Source organism: Convolutriloba macropyga, chromosome 7, assembly GCF_964194025.1.
Source record: "Convolutriloba macropyga chromosome 7, txConMacr16.3, whole genome shotgun sequence".
Lineage (NCBI taxonomy): Eukaryota > Metazoa > Xenacoelomorpha > Acoela > Convolutidae > Convolutriloba > Convolutriloba macropyga.
In genome coordinates this window covers 29,125,522-29,146,994 of record NC_134474.1, presented here as the reverse complement: position 1 = coordinate 29,146,994, position 21,473 = coordinate 29,125,522, and the positions used below count along the sequence as shown (strand labels likewise).

Here is a 21,473-nt window from a genome sequence, read left to right as displayed (position 1 = left end):
TGATTAATACTTGACCTTCAGTCCGGGAAGATCATAAAAATTTATTCTTGTATATTTTTGCTCTTACTTTCCCTTGAAGAATGAGATGTACATGATGGGTACGTAAGAAGAACAGAATGCGAATATGAACTTCTTGAGAGCGAGGGACTGCTGGAACTCCCCCTCTGTCCTGTTCACCTCCCACTCCGTTAGGGCAAACACCACTTTGTCATAGACCTACAATCAAGCAGAACCAAAACTTGATGATGATTAACCAGAATCATTTCACCCAGAAAATTCATCATTGCTCCAGGTGGCAATAATCTTGTGCTATTACATGACGAGAAAAAAATCAAGACAAGTACAGGCTTGCAAAAACTCTTGAATTGCGCTCAAGAAACAAGAACTTGGCAAGATAGTAAAAAAAATGCCAGTACATGGAACGATAGCAAACATTAAAAGGTAGTCGTGTCTGTGCATTTTCATTGTAAAATTTACTGCGCTGAAATGCGATAAATGCCCTCATCGGGAAAAAAATCAGCGGTTGTCGGCTTACTGCAAATATAAGTTTACATTATTTTTCGGCACCTCTCAACACATTTCTGTGCCTAACTATGCATTTTAAGGCAGTTCTTTTCGTCCTGACCTCTAAGTGGCACTCAAGATAGATGAATTTCAAAGCGCTGAGAAGAGATTAAGAGGGTAGGTAAGATGTGGCAACTTTTTACTCTCACCCTTTTAGATCATTTCAAAGGTTTTGATTCTTTTAAGCGGAAAATTTCAAAAACAGTTTTTAAATTTAAAAAGTTTTTTGGCACGCGATGAGTTAGGTAGCGTTCGAAAGATAGCTCTGAACCCGCTATAAATTGCATACTTTTATATGTACAGGACAATTATATTCTTGAATCTTCCAAAGAGCTCGTGACAGGTCTTTGAAAAATCAATATATAATTACACCAGAAATATATAAGCAAACAAAGTGCACTTTTCAAAATTCAGAGTTTTTCCGCTCCAAATTTATAGAAATCTTAAGAAAAATCTTATAAGAAAGTTTCCTTTAAATGTGAGCAAATCCTGCTATACAGATTTTCAACGTGTGTGCATTGAAAGAACGAAGGATGCAACACCAAAAACTAAGGTTCACTGTGCGGTGAACTGAAGTTGAAACATTGTGTTATGATAGAAACCATCCGATGAGAACCGCAAAAATTCATCTTTAGTTGCTTGCTGAGGACACCTATTCCATAAGTTAAGCGCTCTTCAATACCGGGACGGGCTCCCAGTGAATCACATTGATGGATCACAGAAATATCATAAAAAAATCCAACGATGGTTAATTACCACTTTTTATCTGATCATGGAAAATCCATCGATGGGATTTCACTGGATCATAGAAAATTCACCGATGGGATTTCACTGGGTCACAGAAAAACCATCACTATAGTTCCGAAAACGTTAAAAATAGTTCTCAGAAACTTCAAAAAATAGGTTGAAAAACGTTGAAATTGAGAGACGTCGCAACTAAGATGCTATTGCTTGAATCAGTTGTTCTTCTACAAAACCCAATTTCAATGTTCAATGTACGTCAATCAACAGTCAATAATCACGATATCTGAATTAGTGACACTTTGAATGGAGCGCACTTCGAAGTCATTTTCAGCTAGAGAAAGAGTTAATCGTGTTTGTTTTTTAAGACACTGTGAATGTTGTATCAAAATTTATAGTTATAATTTTATTCATTATTTTTGACCAATTTTCAAGTTTCTTTGCAATGTGTCTTAGAAAGGTCCCATTAGCCTCTATAGTTAGATCAATTTAGATTCCTTAATACTTGTTTAGATGAATCGCAAGAGTCTGATAGTATCAAAAATGCCATTCTCGTGAAAACTGTGGTATATTTCACTTATCATAGAAAAAGTGGCTGTGAACCATCGATGCATCATCAATGGTTTTTTAATTTAATAGAATTTTTCTGTGGATTTCAATTGTAGCCCATCTCGGTAATGAATTGCAAAATTTACTGGCAACTTATCTGAATCTGCGTCGTCTCTGCTTGTGAGCAATATTAAAAGCGTTGACATAAAGCGAAAAATACAACTACAGGTTTTTTATTTCCAATTTTTTTCAGCAAAATGAAAAAAAGGAGGTGTAGACGAGTTTCGTAACATAAATAACCAATTAGCTGAGAACAATTTTGAGCGGTTTGACTCTTCTAAGGATCGAACGACACTAACGAAGCTGAGAATCGCCATTCCGACTCCTTGTACGATAGATCCGATTGTATTTGCAATGACAGGGGCCAGATTGTTGTCATTGATGACAGCCATATCTAACGAAGCCACAAAGACACTTGTGTATGACCTCACCACCACTGTACAGAAGACTAAAGCACCCACCCAACATAGCTGTAAACACAAATATTCTTCGAGAAAATAAAGTAACTTTGCGCTCTCCATGCCTAATATGAACAACTATAGGTTGACTCAATGTTGATTCTCTTTAAAGATAATGATTATTTAATTCATATCACGCGACTTAATAAATACATGACTGTTTCAGCCTACTGTTTAGAAGGAACAGTGGAGTGGAATTTCTAAAGCTTGTCGATTTTTTTTGTATTGCTCTACTGAAATGAGATAGTATCGAAAAAGAAATGGTCAGGTTAAAATATTTAGTTTTCTGAAACTTTGCCTGATGCACAGGGATACCTATACGAGCTAACCCTAGTGGTCAGCAGATTCAAATCTTCCAAGAATTTTGCAGGATTTTGCATTCCCAAAAATCATTGAACTAGATTTTAAGAATGAAAATTCGAGCCTGAATAAGTTTTTAAAATGACTTGAGATAACTTTCTTGGAACCTGTTAGCTATGATATATTTGTGCTGTTCTCTTTTGTCATGTTTTATTGCTTTTCCTTGGTTTTATTTGTTTCAGAGAACTAAGCAAGTGCCGTTTCTTACCATACTATATCAGTGCTCCTATGGTGTATTTCAGTACTTCCATCACTGCCGGTTCCGAGTGAAAAAGGAGGAGGGAAAAATCACAAAGTTTAAGCTCGAAAATTTCAAAATTTGGTTGTTAACTTGACGTAATTATATTTTCCGAAAGTTGATTAACTATTTCAGCTCAACTGACGTCCCAGCCCGTAATCAGGACAAAAATAGAAGAATTCAAAACCTTGACCAGGACAAAAGTAGAAGAATTCAAAACCTTGCAGAAATATTGCAAGCAGAGTGGAAAAAGTATGTGTTCCCTGGCGAGATTGCTTGCAAGATTTTGAACTCTTCGATCACTAGAGAACCCTTTTTTCCGTAAATTTTGTCTCGTTCCAAAATTTATATCCTGTAAGATCTTCATGTATCTTCGTGTAATTGCTTAGTTAACGAATTCCTGACAATGTAAATTCAATGGCAAGATTGAACAAGACACTTTTAAATTCAAAAAATTACGAGCTAGCAAGATGAAAAACAGTTTGAATGCGGGGAATTGTTCGATAGCTTCTGATGAAGATTTGTAAGCTTTGACATGTATCTTTTAGGCCCTTATATGAGAATAATTCAAAATTCGGAATTTGGTTCTGTCTTATGTTATCATATAAAAATCTTATTAGATCATTCGCATGAAAACCATATAAGATTGAATTCACCACATGCAGCAACTAAAAGAAAAGAGCCTAAAAGATACATATCAAAACTTACAAATCTTCATCAGAAGCTATCGAACAATTCCCCGCATTCAAACTGTTTTTCATCTTGTTAGCTCGTAATTTTAAATTTAAAAGTGTCTTGCTAAATCTTGCCATTGAATTTACTTTGTCAAGAAATCGTTAATTCTTGCACGCTAAAATTAACAGCATCAATGGGGAAACTTTTGTTTGACACTAACAAACCTGTCATTATTTTGACTAGTCGTTTGTACTGTAGCCATACTGCTTCGAAAACTGTTCGAAAAATTGTGTCTCTTCCATTATAGCTCCCCACACCAAATTGAGTACCCAATTATGAAGTATTTGCACGTTACCCGGGTCGAGACAAAATGCAAAAATATGTAAGATAAGCGGTGAAAAGTTAGTTTTTTCACCGCAAATTTCATACGTAATTTTGCGGTGAAATGCGGTGAATGCGGTGAAATTATGTAAGTTCACCGCTAGACTAAGCAGTGATCTTACAAAAATTCACGACAATTCACCGCTAGAATATGTAATTTCAACGCCCTTACAAGGGTCCGAACCTGTCATCTGCATTTCATCCACTTCTTCCTCCACTGCGCCATCTCTCACAAAATTCTTTGCTTTTATGTTTGAATATAAAAAGAATTCACTCTACTTTCTGCAAAACATGCGCGGTGAATTTTTGTAAGATTTGCAGTATTTAGTGCTGAAATTACATATTTTAGCGGTGAAACGTGGTGAATTTTTGTAAGTTCACCGCTTATTCTAGTGATGAAATTACATAAATTCCCTGCTTAGAAAAAAGTGTCAAAAAGATGTAAGATTAAGGGGTAGTTTTAGTGGGAAGTCAAATCTAACAATTCCTCCCAAACTCACCATTACTTTCACCGCATTCTTTGCTGATCTCAAACATCTTCAACAATTTTTTCAAAGCGGTGAATTTATGTAAGTTCACCACTAAGTTGAGCGGTGAATTTATGTAATTTCACCGCATTCACCGCTTATCTTACATAATTTAGACACATTTTTTCAAAGCTGTGAATTTATGTAATTTCACCGCTAAATTCAGCGGTGAAATTATGTAATTTCAGCGCTACCAGGCGATAAAGTTTTTTTCACCGCATTCAACGCCTGATTTATATAATTTCACCGCATTCACCGCTTATCTTACAAAAATTTTCGCTTTAACCACTTATCTTACATAATTTTGCGTTGAATGGCGGTGACACCTCGACCCGGGTAATTGGGAATGGGAAAAGCTATTAGTTATGAAGACTAAAATATGGGATATAATGAGAAAGACTCCAAAAAATATAGAAGGAAAGCAGCGCGCTAGCTTTTCCCATTCCCAATTGACGCCAAAATACTTCATAATGGGGTACTCAATTTGATCTGGGGGCTAAAATGGAAGAGACACGTACAGAGTTCATCTATATGTGTTACTAACCATGAAAATAATGACAATGCCGGCAACTCTTCGTCTAGTGGTGGCTATGTTTGTGGGGAAGTGTGGCTCCATTCTACCATTCACTGGGTTCCGTTTTGTCTCACGACACTCTTTCACGTACTTGGGACGGGGTCGCTCCTGCGAAGAAATATTTCAACAGTTAAAACAATTGGCATATATCACCTTTGATAAATTTTAGAACTGAGCGATGTCAAAATTGGAGTCCTGCCATCAAACCAACTCATCTGCAAAGGAAAAATTGTTATAAAAATTGGAACTAAATTCGGACTTATTTTTAGACGTGCATTTTCAGCATCGCATAGTACAGCGCGAAGAGAGAAGTTCATAGACGTCATGAGCAGAACTAATTTGGCGTTGTCACTTCGTTTTAAGTTTAAACTACAAGTCAAGATTTTGGATATTTAAAGAAACTGATCAAACCAAATTTTGGCTGATTTCAGCCTTAAAAAACTCAACAAAACCTCTAAAGGGACATAGTCATAGACCTCCCAGTTGACCCCAATCTGTGCACAGTTCCTCTTCCAGTATTCAAGGAAGAGCACACTCCAGATGGAGAGGAATATGGCATTGGATATTGTGAACTGATTGTCGAAGGCAGCACCCAGGGTGGAGAAGAGACACATGGCATCCGAACTCCATATCTCACACACGTCACACAGTGGACACATGTCATACTGTGTGTTGCAGATGTCTTCTCTGAAGTTTAAAACGGAAGACATTTTTAATTCTACTGAAATCTAGCATATGTATAATTGGTTAAACAATTTCTCATAATTCTTACTAGAAGTGGTTTCAAAGCAAGGTGTCCCGCTTTTTCACCCCTATCATTCAACCCCTCTGTCATTTCAACCCAATTTTCATCCTTCATATAATTGGTACTACCCGGACCTAGCATATCATTACTGATTTATTGTAGTGCAGTTTTGTATCTTCGGCTTGCAAATCTCATAGATATTTTTTTCTGAAATTAGTCAGAGCATCTCTTGTTGCTGTTTCGCATAAAGTTCATAATAAAATAATGAAAAAAGCCATTGTCATGCGCAAAGCACTTTTTGAGCGTGACAATGACATCACTATCTTACAACATTGTAAATAACATTTTGTCAAACGTTAAAAAGTACCAGCCAAAGCCAGCAAATACACACCTAGGGCCTTGATCCTGTCAAATTTTGCAGATACATACAATGTTTTGTGCGATTTTCAAATTCCATGGATTTTATTTCAGGTTTTAATGGAGTTTTGAATGACCATTTTAGCTTTAGCTCTACAGCGAAAGCAGATCAGCAACAGAACCGAACCGAGGATATTCAATATAAACACAATGTCTCAGTAATGATATTCTATGAGACTAGGGTCCAGGTTAGCCATTACTTATCCATCAATTATATATTAACTTGGAAAATGATCATTCGGCCCTGCCTCAATTAGAACCTAATTCGGGAGCAAAAAAATGAGATTTCGGTTCACATTTATACAAGACCTATAATGAGTTCGCAAGAACTTAATCGTGCCGAGAATTTAATGGTCCAGAAAAAGACGCTTTCACGTTCTAAAATCGTCCTAAAATATCGTTCCTACTAATTTGTGCATAACAGTAGTCTTAGCAAATACTGGTACAAAATGGCACCACATCCGGTATACTCGCCGCTTAAATGGGAGTATACAAAGAGAGTTTAACTTTAAAGTTCTAAAGACAAAAGGAATGGAATTAAAAATTTTATTATAAAAACAGTTAAGGCGGTACAATATGAATAATGAGTTAAGCAATATCGATATCATATGTTTACTTTATCAATCTATTGAGCAAGTGTGTGGTGACAATTGAAGAGAGGAATATCAGATGGCTAACTAAATTGGAATTGAGGTGAACAAATGGTTGAAGTGAACGATACTGAATAAACTGGTTGATATAAAAACTAGCTTCCTATATATAGTCAGCAAAGTGGGAATTAATTTCCCATATTTTTAAAAGTGGGATAAAACATCCCATATTAGTTTTTGGGATAAAAGTTCCCATTTTCTCATTTTCAGTACATCCAACCGGCGACTTAGCGGGTTTTGTTGTAACTAGCTGGATATACAAGGTTAGACATAAAAATTTAGATATAAAAATTTACAGACATGTTTAAAACAAAATTAAGAATAAGATGGTTTCTAGAATAAGAATAAGTTTCTAGTTTTAGTTTCCTTCAAGTTGATTTATTCTGTTTTTGCAAAAATTTTATTCGGTTCATTAGATTCGCGTTCTTCTTCTTCTCTCGTAAGAAGTTTTGCTCCAGTCCCAGCGTGTATGTGTCCCGCTCGTTGTTGAGGTCTGCGGTTATGAACTGGTAGGGGACTGTTAAGTTCTGCCGGTCGAGGGATATATTCTTTAGTCGATATGTCTTTAATTTTGAGTTATAAGATTGGATCTTATAAATATTTCCCTCTGGTAGCACTCTGTATTGGAGGCCCCAGTCAAAGTTTGGGTGTCCTCTAAATTGCCTATTCCTCGTTCTTTCTTCGTTGAATTTCTGTTTTTCCAATCTCTGGCTCATGCTAAGGATTCGTGGCTGTATAGGGCAAATTGTAGCTGTGGGTTTCATGTGGGTGGCTGTCGGAGCAATCGTAACTTCTGTTAAATCCAATTTTTTTTCTCCTCTCCCGGTATTGATAGTGTGAATACTCTTCCCTGGTGTAGTTCGTACTGGTTGTTGTTCTGGTGGTTCCTGTTGCTGGCCCATCAGTTCCTCGAAGGTATCGGGGAGAATGAAGTCATCTAGGTCTGGCATGTCATCGTCACCTTCGTATCCTAAAATCTAAAAATAGAAATAACATAAATGTGTAGTATGGATAAGATATTTATTTTCTATATATATAACAAACTAATTATTTGTGTTTTTATTTATAGTCGTGTATATTTTTTAAAGTCATTATTGCTTTTATACGGGAGAAATTGGATTATCTCCATTTTCTTCTATTGCAACATTGTTTTCATGTCTTTCATTTCTAATTGCACTATATAATGGGTGCGGAATATGTGGATATAGATTAAAGTGTGTTTCTTTCATTTCAGTTACTAAATGTTCAGCATCATCTGGCTGTTTCTCATTGGTTGTCTCATTTTTAAAGATAGAAGTCATAATAGAAGTGAACAGAATATTGTAAGTGGCAAATAAGATGATTTTGCCAAAATTAACAGAAGCTCCTGTTATTTTATGTATTTGTAGGGCTTTTACAATTGTTACAACAATTTGAATAATAAATTTCAAGAAAAGAAAAGCGGCAAAATAAATTCCACATTGCTCTAAGATAAATTGTGTATAACCGAACATTTCTATATAGCGGTTATCAAAGAAATTAGGAGAAATAAAAGAGTCTAAGTAGACTGTTCTCATTGGATAGTTAAGATAAGTTCTATCCTCACTTTTAAAATTATCTTGAGAAACAACAAGTTCTTTAGAGAAAGTTTGTATAGCATCTTTCATTTCGTTATTGAATTTAATTCCGCGCCAAAATTTCTTTAATTCTTGATCAGTAAATAAATATATTTCATCACTATCCTGGAATTTGTATTTAGTTAATCTTTGTGGAGCAATATTAGGTTCAAAAACAGAGGGTCCTTTGACTCTAGTTATACCCGTTGTTAATTCAACCCAGGAGTTATCATCTTCAATATCTAATTGAAATAAATTATCGTGTTTATCTACACATGATCGTTCTTCAGCGCTAGTGTATGTCTTTCTAGTAATTGGATCAACGAAATGTATTTTATTTTGATACATTGTTGGAATTCTATTATAACATTTTTCCATAATTTGTAAGGGTGAGAAATACTGTGGGCAATGATATAGCCATGCAACATTATCATTTGTCTCTAAGAACATTGAGCGATTATTTGTTAGTAAGAATCCAGCCATACGTGGATTACTATGCGAATAGACTAAATTTGTTCTCTTTATAGCACGTTCTAACTCACAATCGGTTTTTAGCATTTGTAAATCTAAAAGCTGTAGTCTTCTTATATTAGTATATTCGTAATAGTCAAATTTCGTTCCCATATGGGCTTCATAATTTATTCCTGAGTGCAGATCAATATTTGGCTCTCCATTTGTATATGAAGTTCGTTTTACGAGCAATTTGCCTCTTGTGCTATTTACATAAGTATTTTTTACAACATTTGAAATTGGTTTTTTTTGCCTTTCCTGTATCCATATCGAATCCTCCTTCATAATGTATATATAATGAGCTATAAGGAGTAGGATAAACTATTTTGTTTGAGTCGCAAATTGACTGTGGATTATTATAAATCTGAAAAATGAAAGTATTTCGTGGCCCTTTAAATGGTTGCGCACGTCTAATAACAGCTTCTGTTGATTCAGGTTCAGTTTCATATTCTCTTACTATATAATATTTTCTATCTATTTGTATCATTTTTACTGGAGCTGTGTGTAATTCTTCTATTATACAATTTTCTCTATTTTCCCATGTATATGCATAAGGATCAGTTGATCCACTGTCACAGCCATTTTTGTTTAGGCTACAAGGCAGAGGAATATTATAGTGGTTATTTACCGTTCCATCTTCTAAATTTACTAGTAATTTAATATCTTGCATATATGTCTCGTAAGTATCGTGGTAGATCCATCCTGTTTCTGTGCACTCATTACTGTATTTGTCACTAACGTCGCCCTTATTTATAACTGTTTGTTTCTTTACATTTTTTGTAAATGGAACTTTGTTAGTGTTAATAGTCGCGGAGCCTGTTTTCTTAGCTTCGAGACATTGGTCGGCTGTTAATTTAATATCTGAGCTAATAGTTGCTTGTGTAGCGGATAAACCACTATCGTCAAAAGTATCACAATACCACTTTAGGCGTTGATGTGTAGCTTTACACATAGTTGCTTCTAATTTAGTCTTATAATTGCGCTGCATAATAGTAGCAGTTGCCTCACTTACTTTTATTTTCTCAGTATCGATATCGCATGGAGCTATATTGTTTAATGAGTACATTTTATTAGAATCTATTTTAGAACAATCAAAGTGTCCTACTTTTACTTTCTTTAGAGTATTTTTAAATTCGGAGTCTGCGTTGGCTCCATTTATTGAAAGTAGTGCGGAAATTATTAGAGGTACAATTACAGGTACTCTCATATTGAAAGGGTAGAAGTTTGAACAAAGAAGAATTATAAATTTACTTACTTCAATTATTTCGTCCAACACTTCTGGATCGGGCTCGGGGAACTGAAAGCTGGTTAGCTCAACTGTTTCTTGTTCTGAATTCATTTTTAATAATCAATTATGTTAGTGAAGGTATGAATGCTTGAAGGGATTTTAAATTCAAAGTTGAATTTTAAGGCAGCGAATAGACTTGATGTGTCTTTCACTAGAAAAGTCTCTGTGGTTAAATCGGAAAAGAGGAAAGTAGCGTAAATAACGCTTAAGTCGTTAGCAGGAAAGAAAGTGGATTTCAATTTGGCTAGTTTGCCGTTGATTCTGATAAGCATTTAAATGCTGACTAAGAGATGAAGAAGGAAGAATGATTTTTTGTGTTTTTGCTCCCGTATTTATAGTGTGCAAAATGGGCTGTTTCATCTCACTTTTAGAAATATGTCTCAAATATTCCCATTTTTAGTGACGGTTTCTGTCTTTTTATTGGCTGGGAAGATATTCCCATTTTTTAGACCAGTTTGTGCAATTTCATTGGTTTTCATAGTTTGGGAATGTTTATCCCATTTTTCTATTCAAGTTTTCATTTTTTATTGGTTTTTAGAGTTGGAATTTCTATTCTCCTTTTATTTATAAATGATAGAATTTGATTGGCTAATAATAAAATCTTTTTGTTCTGTGTATTTAAATTTTTATTTCTTTTTATCCTTTAAAGCGTCCCATGGAATAGGATCATTAAATAACTTTGTAGCAACTGCTTGTCTACCAGACCTTCTGGGTTCAGTAGGATATAATTTTTCATTTATTGATTTATTAGCTAGTGGGGTTGTAGGTTGTGTAGTAATGACTTGTGAACTACTCTGAAAGTTAAAGGGACTTATATCATGTGCTAACGGTTGGGGGGAATGAGGTGTTTGTGGATAGCTAAGAGGTCCTCTTGGATATGGGGTAGATATATGCTGTGGCCTAAATGACTTACTAGGCGAAGTAACTTGCTGTTGTGTGCTAAATAATGTTCGGAGTCCTAATGTGTCAATGCCTGAATCAATCGGAGGGTTATTGCTACTACATCTAGTAGTAGTATTAGTAGAGGTAGTAGTAGTGGGTCTACTATTTGGGAGTTGCGGCGGCGTTTCAACATTGTTGAATACTGGCCAAGGCATATAGTGCATAAAATTACTAGGTTGGGTAGTATTAAATTTGTTTATGTAATGCCTGTTATAGTTATCATAGAATTGTTCGGGTTCAGCATATACAGTAGTATAATCGGCAATTAAGGGTTGTATTTCTCTTTCCTTCGGAAAATATTCTACTATATGGTTTCTATGCACTACTCTTTTTTGTTGCGTCTCGTCTCCTTGTATTTCATATGTTGTATTAGTTATATGTTTTGTAACAGTGTATGGACCGGACCGAAGTGATTGTAGCTTCTTAGATATAAGCAAGCTCTTAGAATGATTTTCTAGTAGGACTTTGCTTCCAATGCTGATTGGTCGTCCGAGCTTAAATCTATTCCTATATTCATGGGCTTTATTTGTAACTTGACGACAACGAGTATAAGTATTGCAATATATGTTCTTAAAATCTGTTTCGCGTTGTAGTACAGTATTGGATAATCTATTTTGTAGTAGATTATCTACTTTTTCGTTTTTACACGAATTTTTACAATGTGTATGCGACGGCAAGTCCTGACAATATTGAGATATACAATTCTTCTTATTATCCCGCAGCAATCCTAGTCTAAGTGAAATAGGTATTTGTGGCTTTATTCCAAATATAATCTCGTACGGCGTATAACCAGTACTATAATTCACTGCTGTGTTATGCGCAAATGCAAATTTGTCAACAAATTTTGCCCAATTGTTTCCAGTAGTATTTAGAAAGTGTCTAAGATAGTTTGCAGGTGCTTATTTTGAATTTCTACTTTCCCGTTAGTCCAAGGGGAATATGCTGTTCGTGGCCTCAGTGTAATTCCAAGCTCAAAAGTCCAGTTTACAAAATCACTACTCATAAAAGCAGTACCGTTATCATGTACTATGTGCTGAGGTATTCCGAAGATAGTTATAAATTTCTCCATTTGTTTTATAGTCTCGTCAGAAGTAGCGGACTTAACAGCATATACTTGTACATATCTAGAGAATGAATCTACAACTACAAGACAGTAGTGTTTGCCATTACTAGAAGGCCGAAAAGGTCCTTTATGGTCTATATGTATAGTGTGGAGGGGAGTTGTCTCCAATTCGCCCCATTGTTGTAAGGGTGCTTCGTTTAAATCGTGTCTTTTACTTTTATTCTTTTGACAATCTAAACAATCGTGGATTAACATAGTAACCCATTTGTACATTCCGGGCCAGTAAAAGAATCTGGATATATTGTTTAATGTACTAGCATCGCCACGGTGGCCACTCATAGGGTTACTATGTGCTAGCTCGAAGCACTTTAGAAATAGTGAGATAGGAATACATATCTTTAGTTCGAAGGAACCATTCTCATTAGGTTTATTGTAACATAGTAGTTTATAACTCTCATCTAGTAATAATAACTTATATATACTCTTGTAAGCTTTTAATGCTTTACATTGTCGAGTCATATAGTAGTGTTCAGGTTCTTTGCCTGATTCTATCCATTTCCGTACTATATGTAATACAGGGTCTTTATTTTGTTCTTGTAGTATAGTGTCAATATCTAGTTGTGCCTTTTTAGCAAATTCAGTTAACTTCGTTAGCAAATCAGAGCAATCTGATTTGACATTCTCATTATGTAGTGCTGTTGACTCTATAATAGTATAATGCTTTGTACGCTCCTTGTAGATTTCTTTTGCCTTCTCTAGTGCATGTATTAATGTTGGATCGACTAAATTATCTATAACATCACTAAATTCGTCGTCATTATATCCTGAGTCGTCCAATTCTACATAGTTTACTTCTTCTTGTATTTCACTATATGTATTGTCCGATTGTTTACTATCTGTGAGCTTAACTATTTGATTTATATTTTTGCCAAATTTGAAATAGTCGGCTACATTATGTATAGCATTACAAGAGTCTGTAAATCCTTCGGGTGCGTCAGAAATACTAAAATCATTATCCGATATATTCATTACTTTTCTTGTTCCACCTTGTACTTGTGCTAGTATAGGATAAGAATCGTTAGACGAGTTTGTTTTATCCTCTTTGTGCAATACAGAGTAAGAGACTGGCTTTAAATCCGAAGTGTAGAAATTTATATCCTTAGGTATTGTTTTATGTTCAATCTGAAATTTCTTCGCTTCCTCTATTGGGACTTGTCGACTCAGTAAATCAGGAAATGCTAAGTTCTTGCCTTCGGTGTATATAATTTTTAAGTTCTGGAATTTAGTTAGGACGACTTGATATTTGAAAAATCTGTGCGAAAGTTGTCCGCGCCTAGACCATAAAAATAGTATTGGCCTGTGATCGCAAAAGAGGTATATGGGAAATGGCGATCCTATTAAATAGAATTCATACGTTTGTAGTGCGGATATAATTCCGCATAATTCTCTATGCTGTGGGGACATTTTCTGTTCAGCTTTGTCGAATACTCTAGAGTTCGCTGATACAATTCTTTTTCTATCGGGGAATTGTTGTATAAGTATACAACCAGTGCCTAAGTTAGACGAGTCAGCATGTATATGAAATGGGTAATTCGCATTTGGAATTGCTAGTGATATATCATGTACGAACTTTTCTTTTAGTATATTGAATACTTTCTCGTGTTCTTCTTCCCATTTGAAATTTACATCGCCTCTTGTTAAATCGTACAAAGGCTTAGCATCTATATGAAAATTTATCACATAGTTCGAGTAGAATCCCATTGCTCCTAATACGCTAAGAACGTCAGTTTTTGATTCGGGAGTCTTTAAGTTTCTAATGTCGTCAATACGCGATATAACTGGAGAAAGTGTATTTTCTGATATAACGTGTCCGAGAAATTTTACTTTTCGTAAGAAGAACATTGTTTTATCCGGCGCGGCTTTTAAGTTAGCCTTTCTTAATAGAGCATGATATTCTTTTATTATATTGAACATTTCCTCTTTAGTATTAGATTGTAGTAGTGTATCGTCAATATATGTAATAGCCTTCTTTTCTTTTATAAGAGGTCCGAATGCATAGCGCATTAATTTACTAAAGAAATTGGGTAGTGGTTTTAATCCGTAGAAGCCGACTTGATAAGTATATTGTCTTCCTCCTATTATAAATCCTGTTAACTTTTGTGTTTCGGGCGTTAGCGGCACTTGATGATAAGCACAAGAAAGATCGCTGCTTGTAAAATATGATCCATTTACTCGGGTTATTAGGACTTGTAGTGGTTCTAACGGCCAACTTAAATTACTTGTGTCAGTAATAGAGTTTAGATAGCGAGCATCTATTACTAGTTTGACGTAATCCTTCTTGGGAAGGATTATGATTGGGTTAACGAACCAGCTATTCATATCGTCATGCTCATCTAGTTCTCTTATAATGCCTGCTTGTATTAACTCGTCCATCAGTAATTCGAGTTTATCCCTTAAATGGAAGGGTACTTTACTAGGTCTTTGCTTTTTGAATTCTGCATTTTTTATTAGGGGTATATTAAATTGTTGTTTAGTACGGCCAATGTCATATTTATGATGTGAATATACATCGTTGTCTGTAAGCAGTATATCTGCAAGTCGAAAGAATTCGTTCTCAGTCAAGTCGGTTTGTGTAAAATCGAATTTTTGTAGGAATTCCGTTTTATTGAAGTGAGTATTTTGTCCAGCATGTACACTTGTAGTAAATTTATCTATTAATTCTTTTACTTGATATTTTGAGCGGAATATTGGAAATTGTTCTCTTGATTTGGGTTGGCATATCTTTTTTGCCTCTTTAGAAAAGTCAGTGGCAATATCATCCTCGCTTTTACATTTCTCTACTAGCTCTCCTGCGGATAGCTCCATTATTTCGGCGATATGCTCGTCAGTGAGAGGACGATTTTCTATATTGTTTATTAGCTGTAATTCTTTGCCACTAATGTATACATAAATAGTTATTCCCGTGTGCTTAAAGTGTTCTTCTAGTTCTTTAGCTATTCTTTTCCACAATCTGGGGTCTCCGCCACATGCTATTTTAGGCATAGCAATACATCTTATTCCGTCAAGCATAAGTGTCTTTTGTAGTTCACAAAATAATGAACAAGTTTTACTTGCTTCGTATGGGGGAGAGTTATAATATTCCTTCATTACAAGACTATATATAATTTGCTGACTATACTCATCTTGAAAATGTATTAGTTCGTGGTCTACCTTATTCTCCGATCCTATACTTTTAAAGTATTTTAGAATATTCCTCTTTAAGTTGGGGTATCTTTTAATAAGGGAGGCAGTAAAGCCTTTGTCTAATACTAAGTCTCTAGATATAGTATGGATAATAGGCATATTAGCGTCGAACATCGAATGTTCGTCAAAGTTAATATACCTAATACACTCAGCAGTTAGGTCAGTGGATTCGGATATAGTATTTGTAGTTGTATTTAGCATAAAACAACTATCAAGCTCTTCGCATTTATTTATAACAGAATAAGTAAATTCGTTACAGTCACGAATACTGTATTTTTGTGTATTGTTTGTAATATCACATATAGTAAATCCAATTATCCCTTTATTTAGTGTAACTTGATGATTTTTGTGGTTTTCGATGAGCAGGGGAATTTGTTTTTCGTTCTTAGTACAAATAGTATTTATAAAGCACAACTCGGTTTTTACTGTAGTCCTATTAGGTACAAAAGAAGTGCCTTTCGGAAATATATCTTGCTCACTACACTTGTGCTTGTAGAGAAATGTAGACTTAGGTGGGATATATAGAGGCTGGTGTATTATCACTGCGTTCAATTTAGAGACTTGGGGATATTCTTTTTCATTATTTAGCGAGCCATAACTAAGAACTCCTTTATCACTAGTCTTCAGTTCTACAGCTGGAATATCAAAGAATAATGCTTTAAGAAAGGTATGACAAAAATCTACTCCTAATAAATTAGAAGTTTTCTCCTCAGTAACCCATACTCTATGATTTGCTTTATATTTCCCGTCTGTATCAAAGTATGAAGTTAGTATAGTGTAGCCTATCATGCGTATTTCGGAACCGTTATAGGTTCTTGTTTTATTGCCTGAAGTCTGGATATTTATTTGTTGCCCCAATTGGTTAAGCTCAAGAAATGTTGGGTAATTTATTATAGTGCAAGTTGATCCTGGGTCGATCATGAATTCTATTTCTAAGCCACTATGTTTTTTATTGTCTCCGGTAGCAAAGTGATATAAGTTCAAGAAAATTCGGGCTTTGGGATTTGATGTGATATTCTTATTTTTCGGAGACCGTATTAGTTTAAAGGAAATAAGTCTGAGATAGCGTCACAATAGTCAACATTGTTTTCTTCCTGTTGAATCCAACGAACGTTGTTTTCATATTGCGTATTATATGACTTTGTCTCTTGTTGTAAAGTAGGCCTTGTATTACTATGGGCTTGATTTCTATTGAATTGGCTGTTTTCACGCTCATAAAATTGTTTAGCAGCATATTCATTTTGCCGAAATGAATTTTCTCGGGGGAATCTTTGGTCATATTGCTTATTTTGGTTAAATCTATTGCCGTACTTGTAGCCGCTCTGGTTATTATAAAAGGAATTTGGGTTTTGGGCTCTGTTATTATAACTATTATTTCTACTATTGTATTGGTTGTTATTCCAAGCACCTCGTCTGTAGTTATTGCTAAATGTAGGCTTAGTCTCTTTTTGCTCTAATAATTCCTTTCTAATCTTTTGTACTTCGTCGTCTAATTTCTTTTTGTTACAGGTAGAAATAGAGTGTCCGTGGTTTCTACAATACTCACAGAACCTAGTATTATTGGCTCGTCCTTTTATATTCGGGTCTCTATTGAAGTTGCTTGTATTTTGTATAGCACTTACTTCATTACTTTTTATTAAGCTTGTAAGTTCCTTAATTTGTGTCTCTAAGGACGATATTTTGTCTGAAGGTTGTTTAGCCGAATTCTCATTAATAACTATACAAGTTAAATCTTGTGTTATCAGATGTTCTTTTAAATCGTCCCAACTTTCGTTAGGTTTCTTAATACGCCGTTCATGTGCTTTTCGCTTTAATGAGGGGGGTTGCAGTCCCCTTATAGCAAAATCAATATATTTCTGTTCTCTTTGTCTGGATTGTATTACTGCTTCTTGCGCTCGATCAGCGTTAGCTACATTTGTTAAGTCTTCTGGCCAACCTTTATCAACCGCGTGCTTGACTCTATGAAAATAATTTTTTATTAATTCACCTTCTTGTCTAGAAGCATTTTCTACTTCTAATCTATGCTTAAATTTATCACGACCGTCAGTAAATCTATCAAGAAAGTCATTTTTAATATCATTTAAGACTTTAGCCTCATCGATAGTATTAAACCATTCTAAGGCTGTATCGGTTAAAAGGGACCCAAATAGAGATCTCTGTCTATTTTCATAACTCTTTTTCTTATCAGGATCAGTAGGAACAACTCCTAACGAAAATTTTACTTTTTGATCAACAGAATTCCAAAAGTCAAGAGCACTCTGACTGGGATCGTTACCTGAAAAAGTAGTTAAAGACACATTACTCAAAGAAATAGGAGCATCAGCCATTTTTATTTAAAATACTTGGACGTTTGCCAAGTCTTTATTTTATCTAAGATAAATTAAGTGTTTCTGTAAGTACCAGAGGCAACTTTAGATAGTCTAAGAATTACGTCCTCTGGGTACAATTTATTTTTATTTGAGAACTTAGAAATTTTTCTAAGTCTTTTATTAAAGTCAGATAACTGACGAAAGATAGAAAATTTTAGTAATAGCTGATACAATTTTAACATATGATTTAAAACAAAGTGTTAAGTTCGACTTATTTAAGTCAGAACATAGAAATGAGACAACTTGGAAACTTTTCCTAAGTTTTTTGCCTCGCAGCAAATTTTATTTAAGTTAAAGATTAAAGTTAGAGTCTTTAGAACATAGAATTTACTAACCTTGAGTGAGCCTCACTGGTCGCACCAATTTATACTCGCCGCTTAAATGGGAGTATACAAAGAGAGTTTAACTTTAAAGTTCTAAAGACAAAAGGAATGGAATTAAAAATTTTATTATAAAAACAGTTAAGGCGGTACAATATGAATAATGAGTTAAGCAATATCGATATCATATGTTTACTTTATCAATCTATTGAGCAAGTGTGTGGTGACAATTGAAGAGAGGAATATCAGATGGCTAACTAAATTGGAATTGAGGTGAACAAATGGTTGAAGTGAACGATACTGAATAAACTGGTTGATATAAAAACTAGCTTCCTATATATAGTCAGCAAAGTGGGAATTAATTTCCCATATTTTTAAAAGTGGGATAAAACATCCCATATTAGTTTTTGGGATAAAAGTTCCCATTTTCTCATTTTCAGTACACCGGGCGGGTCTCGTTTGAATTTGATCAGCGCTGATGGAATTGCCTGACCAAAGGTGGCATCCACCGCACGTGGATCGCAAGACATATAAGCACGAATGAGTAAAAACATAGAAGTGGTCTGGGAAACTAACAGTAAGGGATAATGGTCTGTAACGCGCTGATCGTTATTGGGCGACCATGGTGTTTAAAATTAACCAAGGAGGATCATTCAAGTGCAATAGTTGTACCAGATTTATCCTCTTTATCAAGCTTATAGGCAGCTATAGAGGTAATTTATGAATGATAATTTGGATGTTTATAAAACTGAATGCATATTTTAGGTATATCATTGGCCACTGAACGGAAATCGAAAAAATCGTAGAAGTTCCTTGGTGAGAATTTTTTTGACAGCTCAGTTTCTTGCGTAATACTCTCTGAAAAGAAACCTAATTAGTTTTTATTGCTTTGATATTTTTTATTCAAAACGTAGAAATCTAGGATATTCTTTCTTTTTATACAATTCTTCAGAAAAGCGTAGCACGACAAATAGTTCAACTCCTATATATACGAAGTTGTGCAAGTTTACTGTAACTGAGAAAAATCCGTTGCAAAACAATAAAATATCGCATCTTCTGTATTTCAAAATTTTGAACTCAAAAATGAGACTGGATTTTAAATGACTTCAGAAAGACACTCTCAAATGATATTTTTGAAGCACTGTGCTAGTGCTTATGTTGAAGCGCCTGACAGAAACCGGTATGTCCAGGCCGTCTCAGACGTAAAATGTCTAGGTCCAGACACCAAGACGCAAGGATCTTATGTCCCGACATTAGAGCGTTCAACTAATTTTCGTGCGTTCAGTAGACATTAGTTCGTTCATGTTCAGACTTTAGTGCGTTCTCCAGACTTTCGTGCGTTCATGTCCAGAATTTTGTGCTCTTAACGAAATTTTGTGCGTTCAAGCTCAACTATTATGCGCTCAATAACCTTCCGTGTGATGGTGTCCAGAATTTCATGCGTTCACCAGAAGTTGGACGTTAATTTTCAAGCCTTCGTGTTTTCAAGTCCAGACATTCAAGCGTTCAACGTCAGATAAACTGTAAGAACAAATAATATATATATACTTGAAATTGGCATATTTTATTCATTTCGTATGTACATCTTCAAAATCTTTAACTGGTTAGTTGAGTTTTGAAAAACTTTGTTTGAAATTAATAGAAGCCTTGCCAAATATTTTTTTTGGCTAAACATGCTATGTTCTGCGCAGTATGGCATGTTTTTTTTAACATTTGCTACCTTTTTGCAATACAAGGAATGAAAGTTTTGAGTTCATCTTCGCACTGAACATACCTGGTTGCTTCTGGAACCTCAACATGGGTGATCTTCTGTTTTCTATTCGACAAACTTAAATGTTTTGCCGCAATGTGGAAAAAAATCTGTCTTTGGATAAAAAATTTAGATAGTATTGCAAAGAGTTGATTCATATATTCAACGTAAAACAATCCACGTATCTTGTAGTGGTCTGAAAAATTTGTTAGCATGAGGCCTAATTGTTAGGATTTGCAATGCTCCAATAGATTTTTCCCAAATTAGGAAAGATCATCCCGAGTCGAGATGTCAGCGCCGTTTCGGCGCATCCTTTTGTAAAAAATGCGCTGAATGCGCTGAAATGCGCTGAAATTTCGAGATGGCGCTGAAACGTTAAAATTTCAGCGCACCTCCAGCGCATTTCAAGCATAATTTAAGTGTATTTTCATATCATTTCTTACATAACTTTCAGCACCTTTTCAGCGCATTTCTTACATAAGTTTCAGCACATTTTTCAGCGCATTACTTACATAAGTTTTAGCACATAGCACATTTTTCAGCGCATTACTTACATAAATTCAGCGTGTTTCATATCAAACGTTTTATTATTATAAATTCAAATTAATTGGGAAGCATTTCAGTTCTCAATAGCGGATTAATTGATAGATGAGACACAATGATTGGGGTTCGAGCCTCGGAGCGAAAGAAAAGAGCTGAACTTTTTGAAATTTCAGCGGATTTCAGCGCATTTCTTACAAAGTTTCAGCACTTTTCAGCGCAATGTTATGTAAGGTTTTTGCGCTGAAGTTTTTTGAAAATTGAGCGCATTTCAGCTCATTTCTTACATAATTTTTGGAAATTTTTGGGAAGTAAGATCGTGCTAAATACTCATTGCTCGTACCCGCAAAACTTTACAAGTGCATCCATGATGTGTGTGTGTTGTGTGTGTGTGTGTGTGTGTGTGTGTGTGTGTGTGTGTGTGTGTGTGTGTGTGTGTGTGTGTGTGTGTGTGTGTGTGTGTGTGTGTGTGTGTGTGTGTGTGTGATTGTGAGAGTGTATGTCTGGGTATGCGTGGCTTATTCGGAATAAGATAAAGACAATTGATGTCGCAGATACTTACGCGACAGGGTTGTTAAGAGCGTAGAAGATGGCACATATCTGGGCTATGAATCCAAACACTGCAGCGGGAAGCAGCCAAGCTGTGTAGAAACCTGCAGAAGGGAAAAACGCACCTGCTGTTTCCATACTGCGACAATATAGCGCATTAATGACCTTCCTTCCCTGTTACTTGTGAAAAACTTCTAGTGGTACACATAAAAATTTCTCTTTAAAACAAATATCAATGGTCAAAAACGACGGAAGTTCTGTTCTTAGCTTTTAAACAACAATACAGAAGCTTTCATACAAACTATTTTCTTGTTGTAATCTAGCATTCTAGACAGTCGCCTAGATCTCCTAGTTGATTCATATCG

General features: G+C 35.1%; 1 protein-coding gene across 5 annotated transcripts in view; it reads right to left on the bottom strand.

Annotated features, from left to right (window-relative positions):
* The window catches only part of LOC142342758 (anoctamin-7-like), a 72,292-nt gene that overhangs the window by 28,411 nt on the left and 22,408 nt on the right, over positions 1-21,473 (bottom strand). For all 5 annotated transcript variants that reach the window (XM_075394294.1, XM_075394296.1, XM_075394297.1 and 2 more), the window contains 5 exons: positions 21,122-21,212; positions 5,580-5,814; positions 5,098-5,235; positions 2,214-2,384; positions 68-216 (listed from right to left, as the gene is read on the bottom strand). In XM_075394294.1, the coding sequence (XP_075250409.1) occupies positions 68-216; positions 2,214-2,384; positions 5,098-5,235; positions 5,580-5,814; positions 21,122-21,212 (784 nt within the window). The remainder of the gene's footprint in view (positions 1-67; positions 217-2,213; positions 2,385-5,097; positions 5,236-5,579; positions 5,815-21,121; positions 21,213-21,473) is intronic.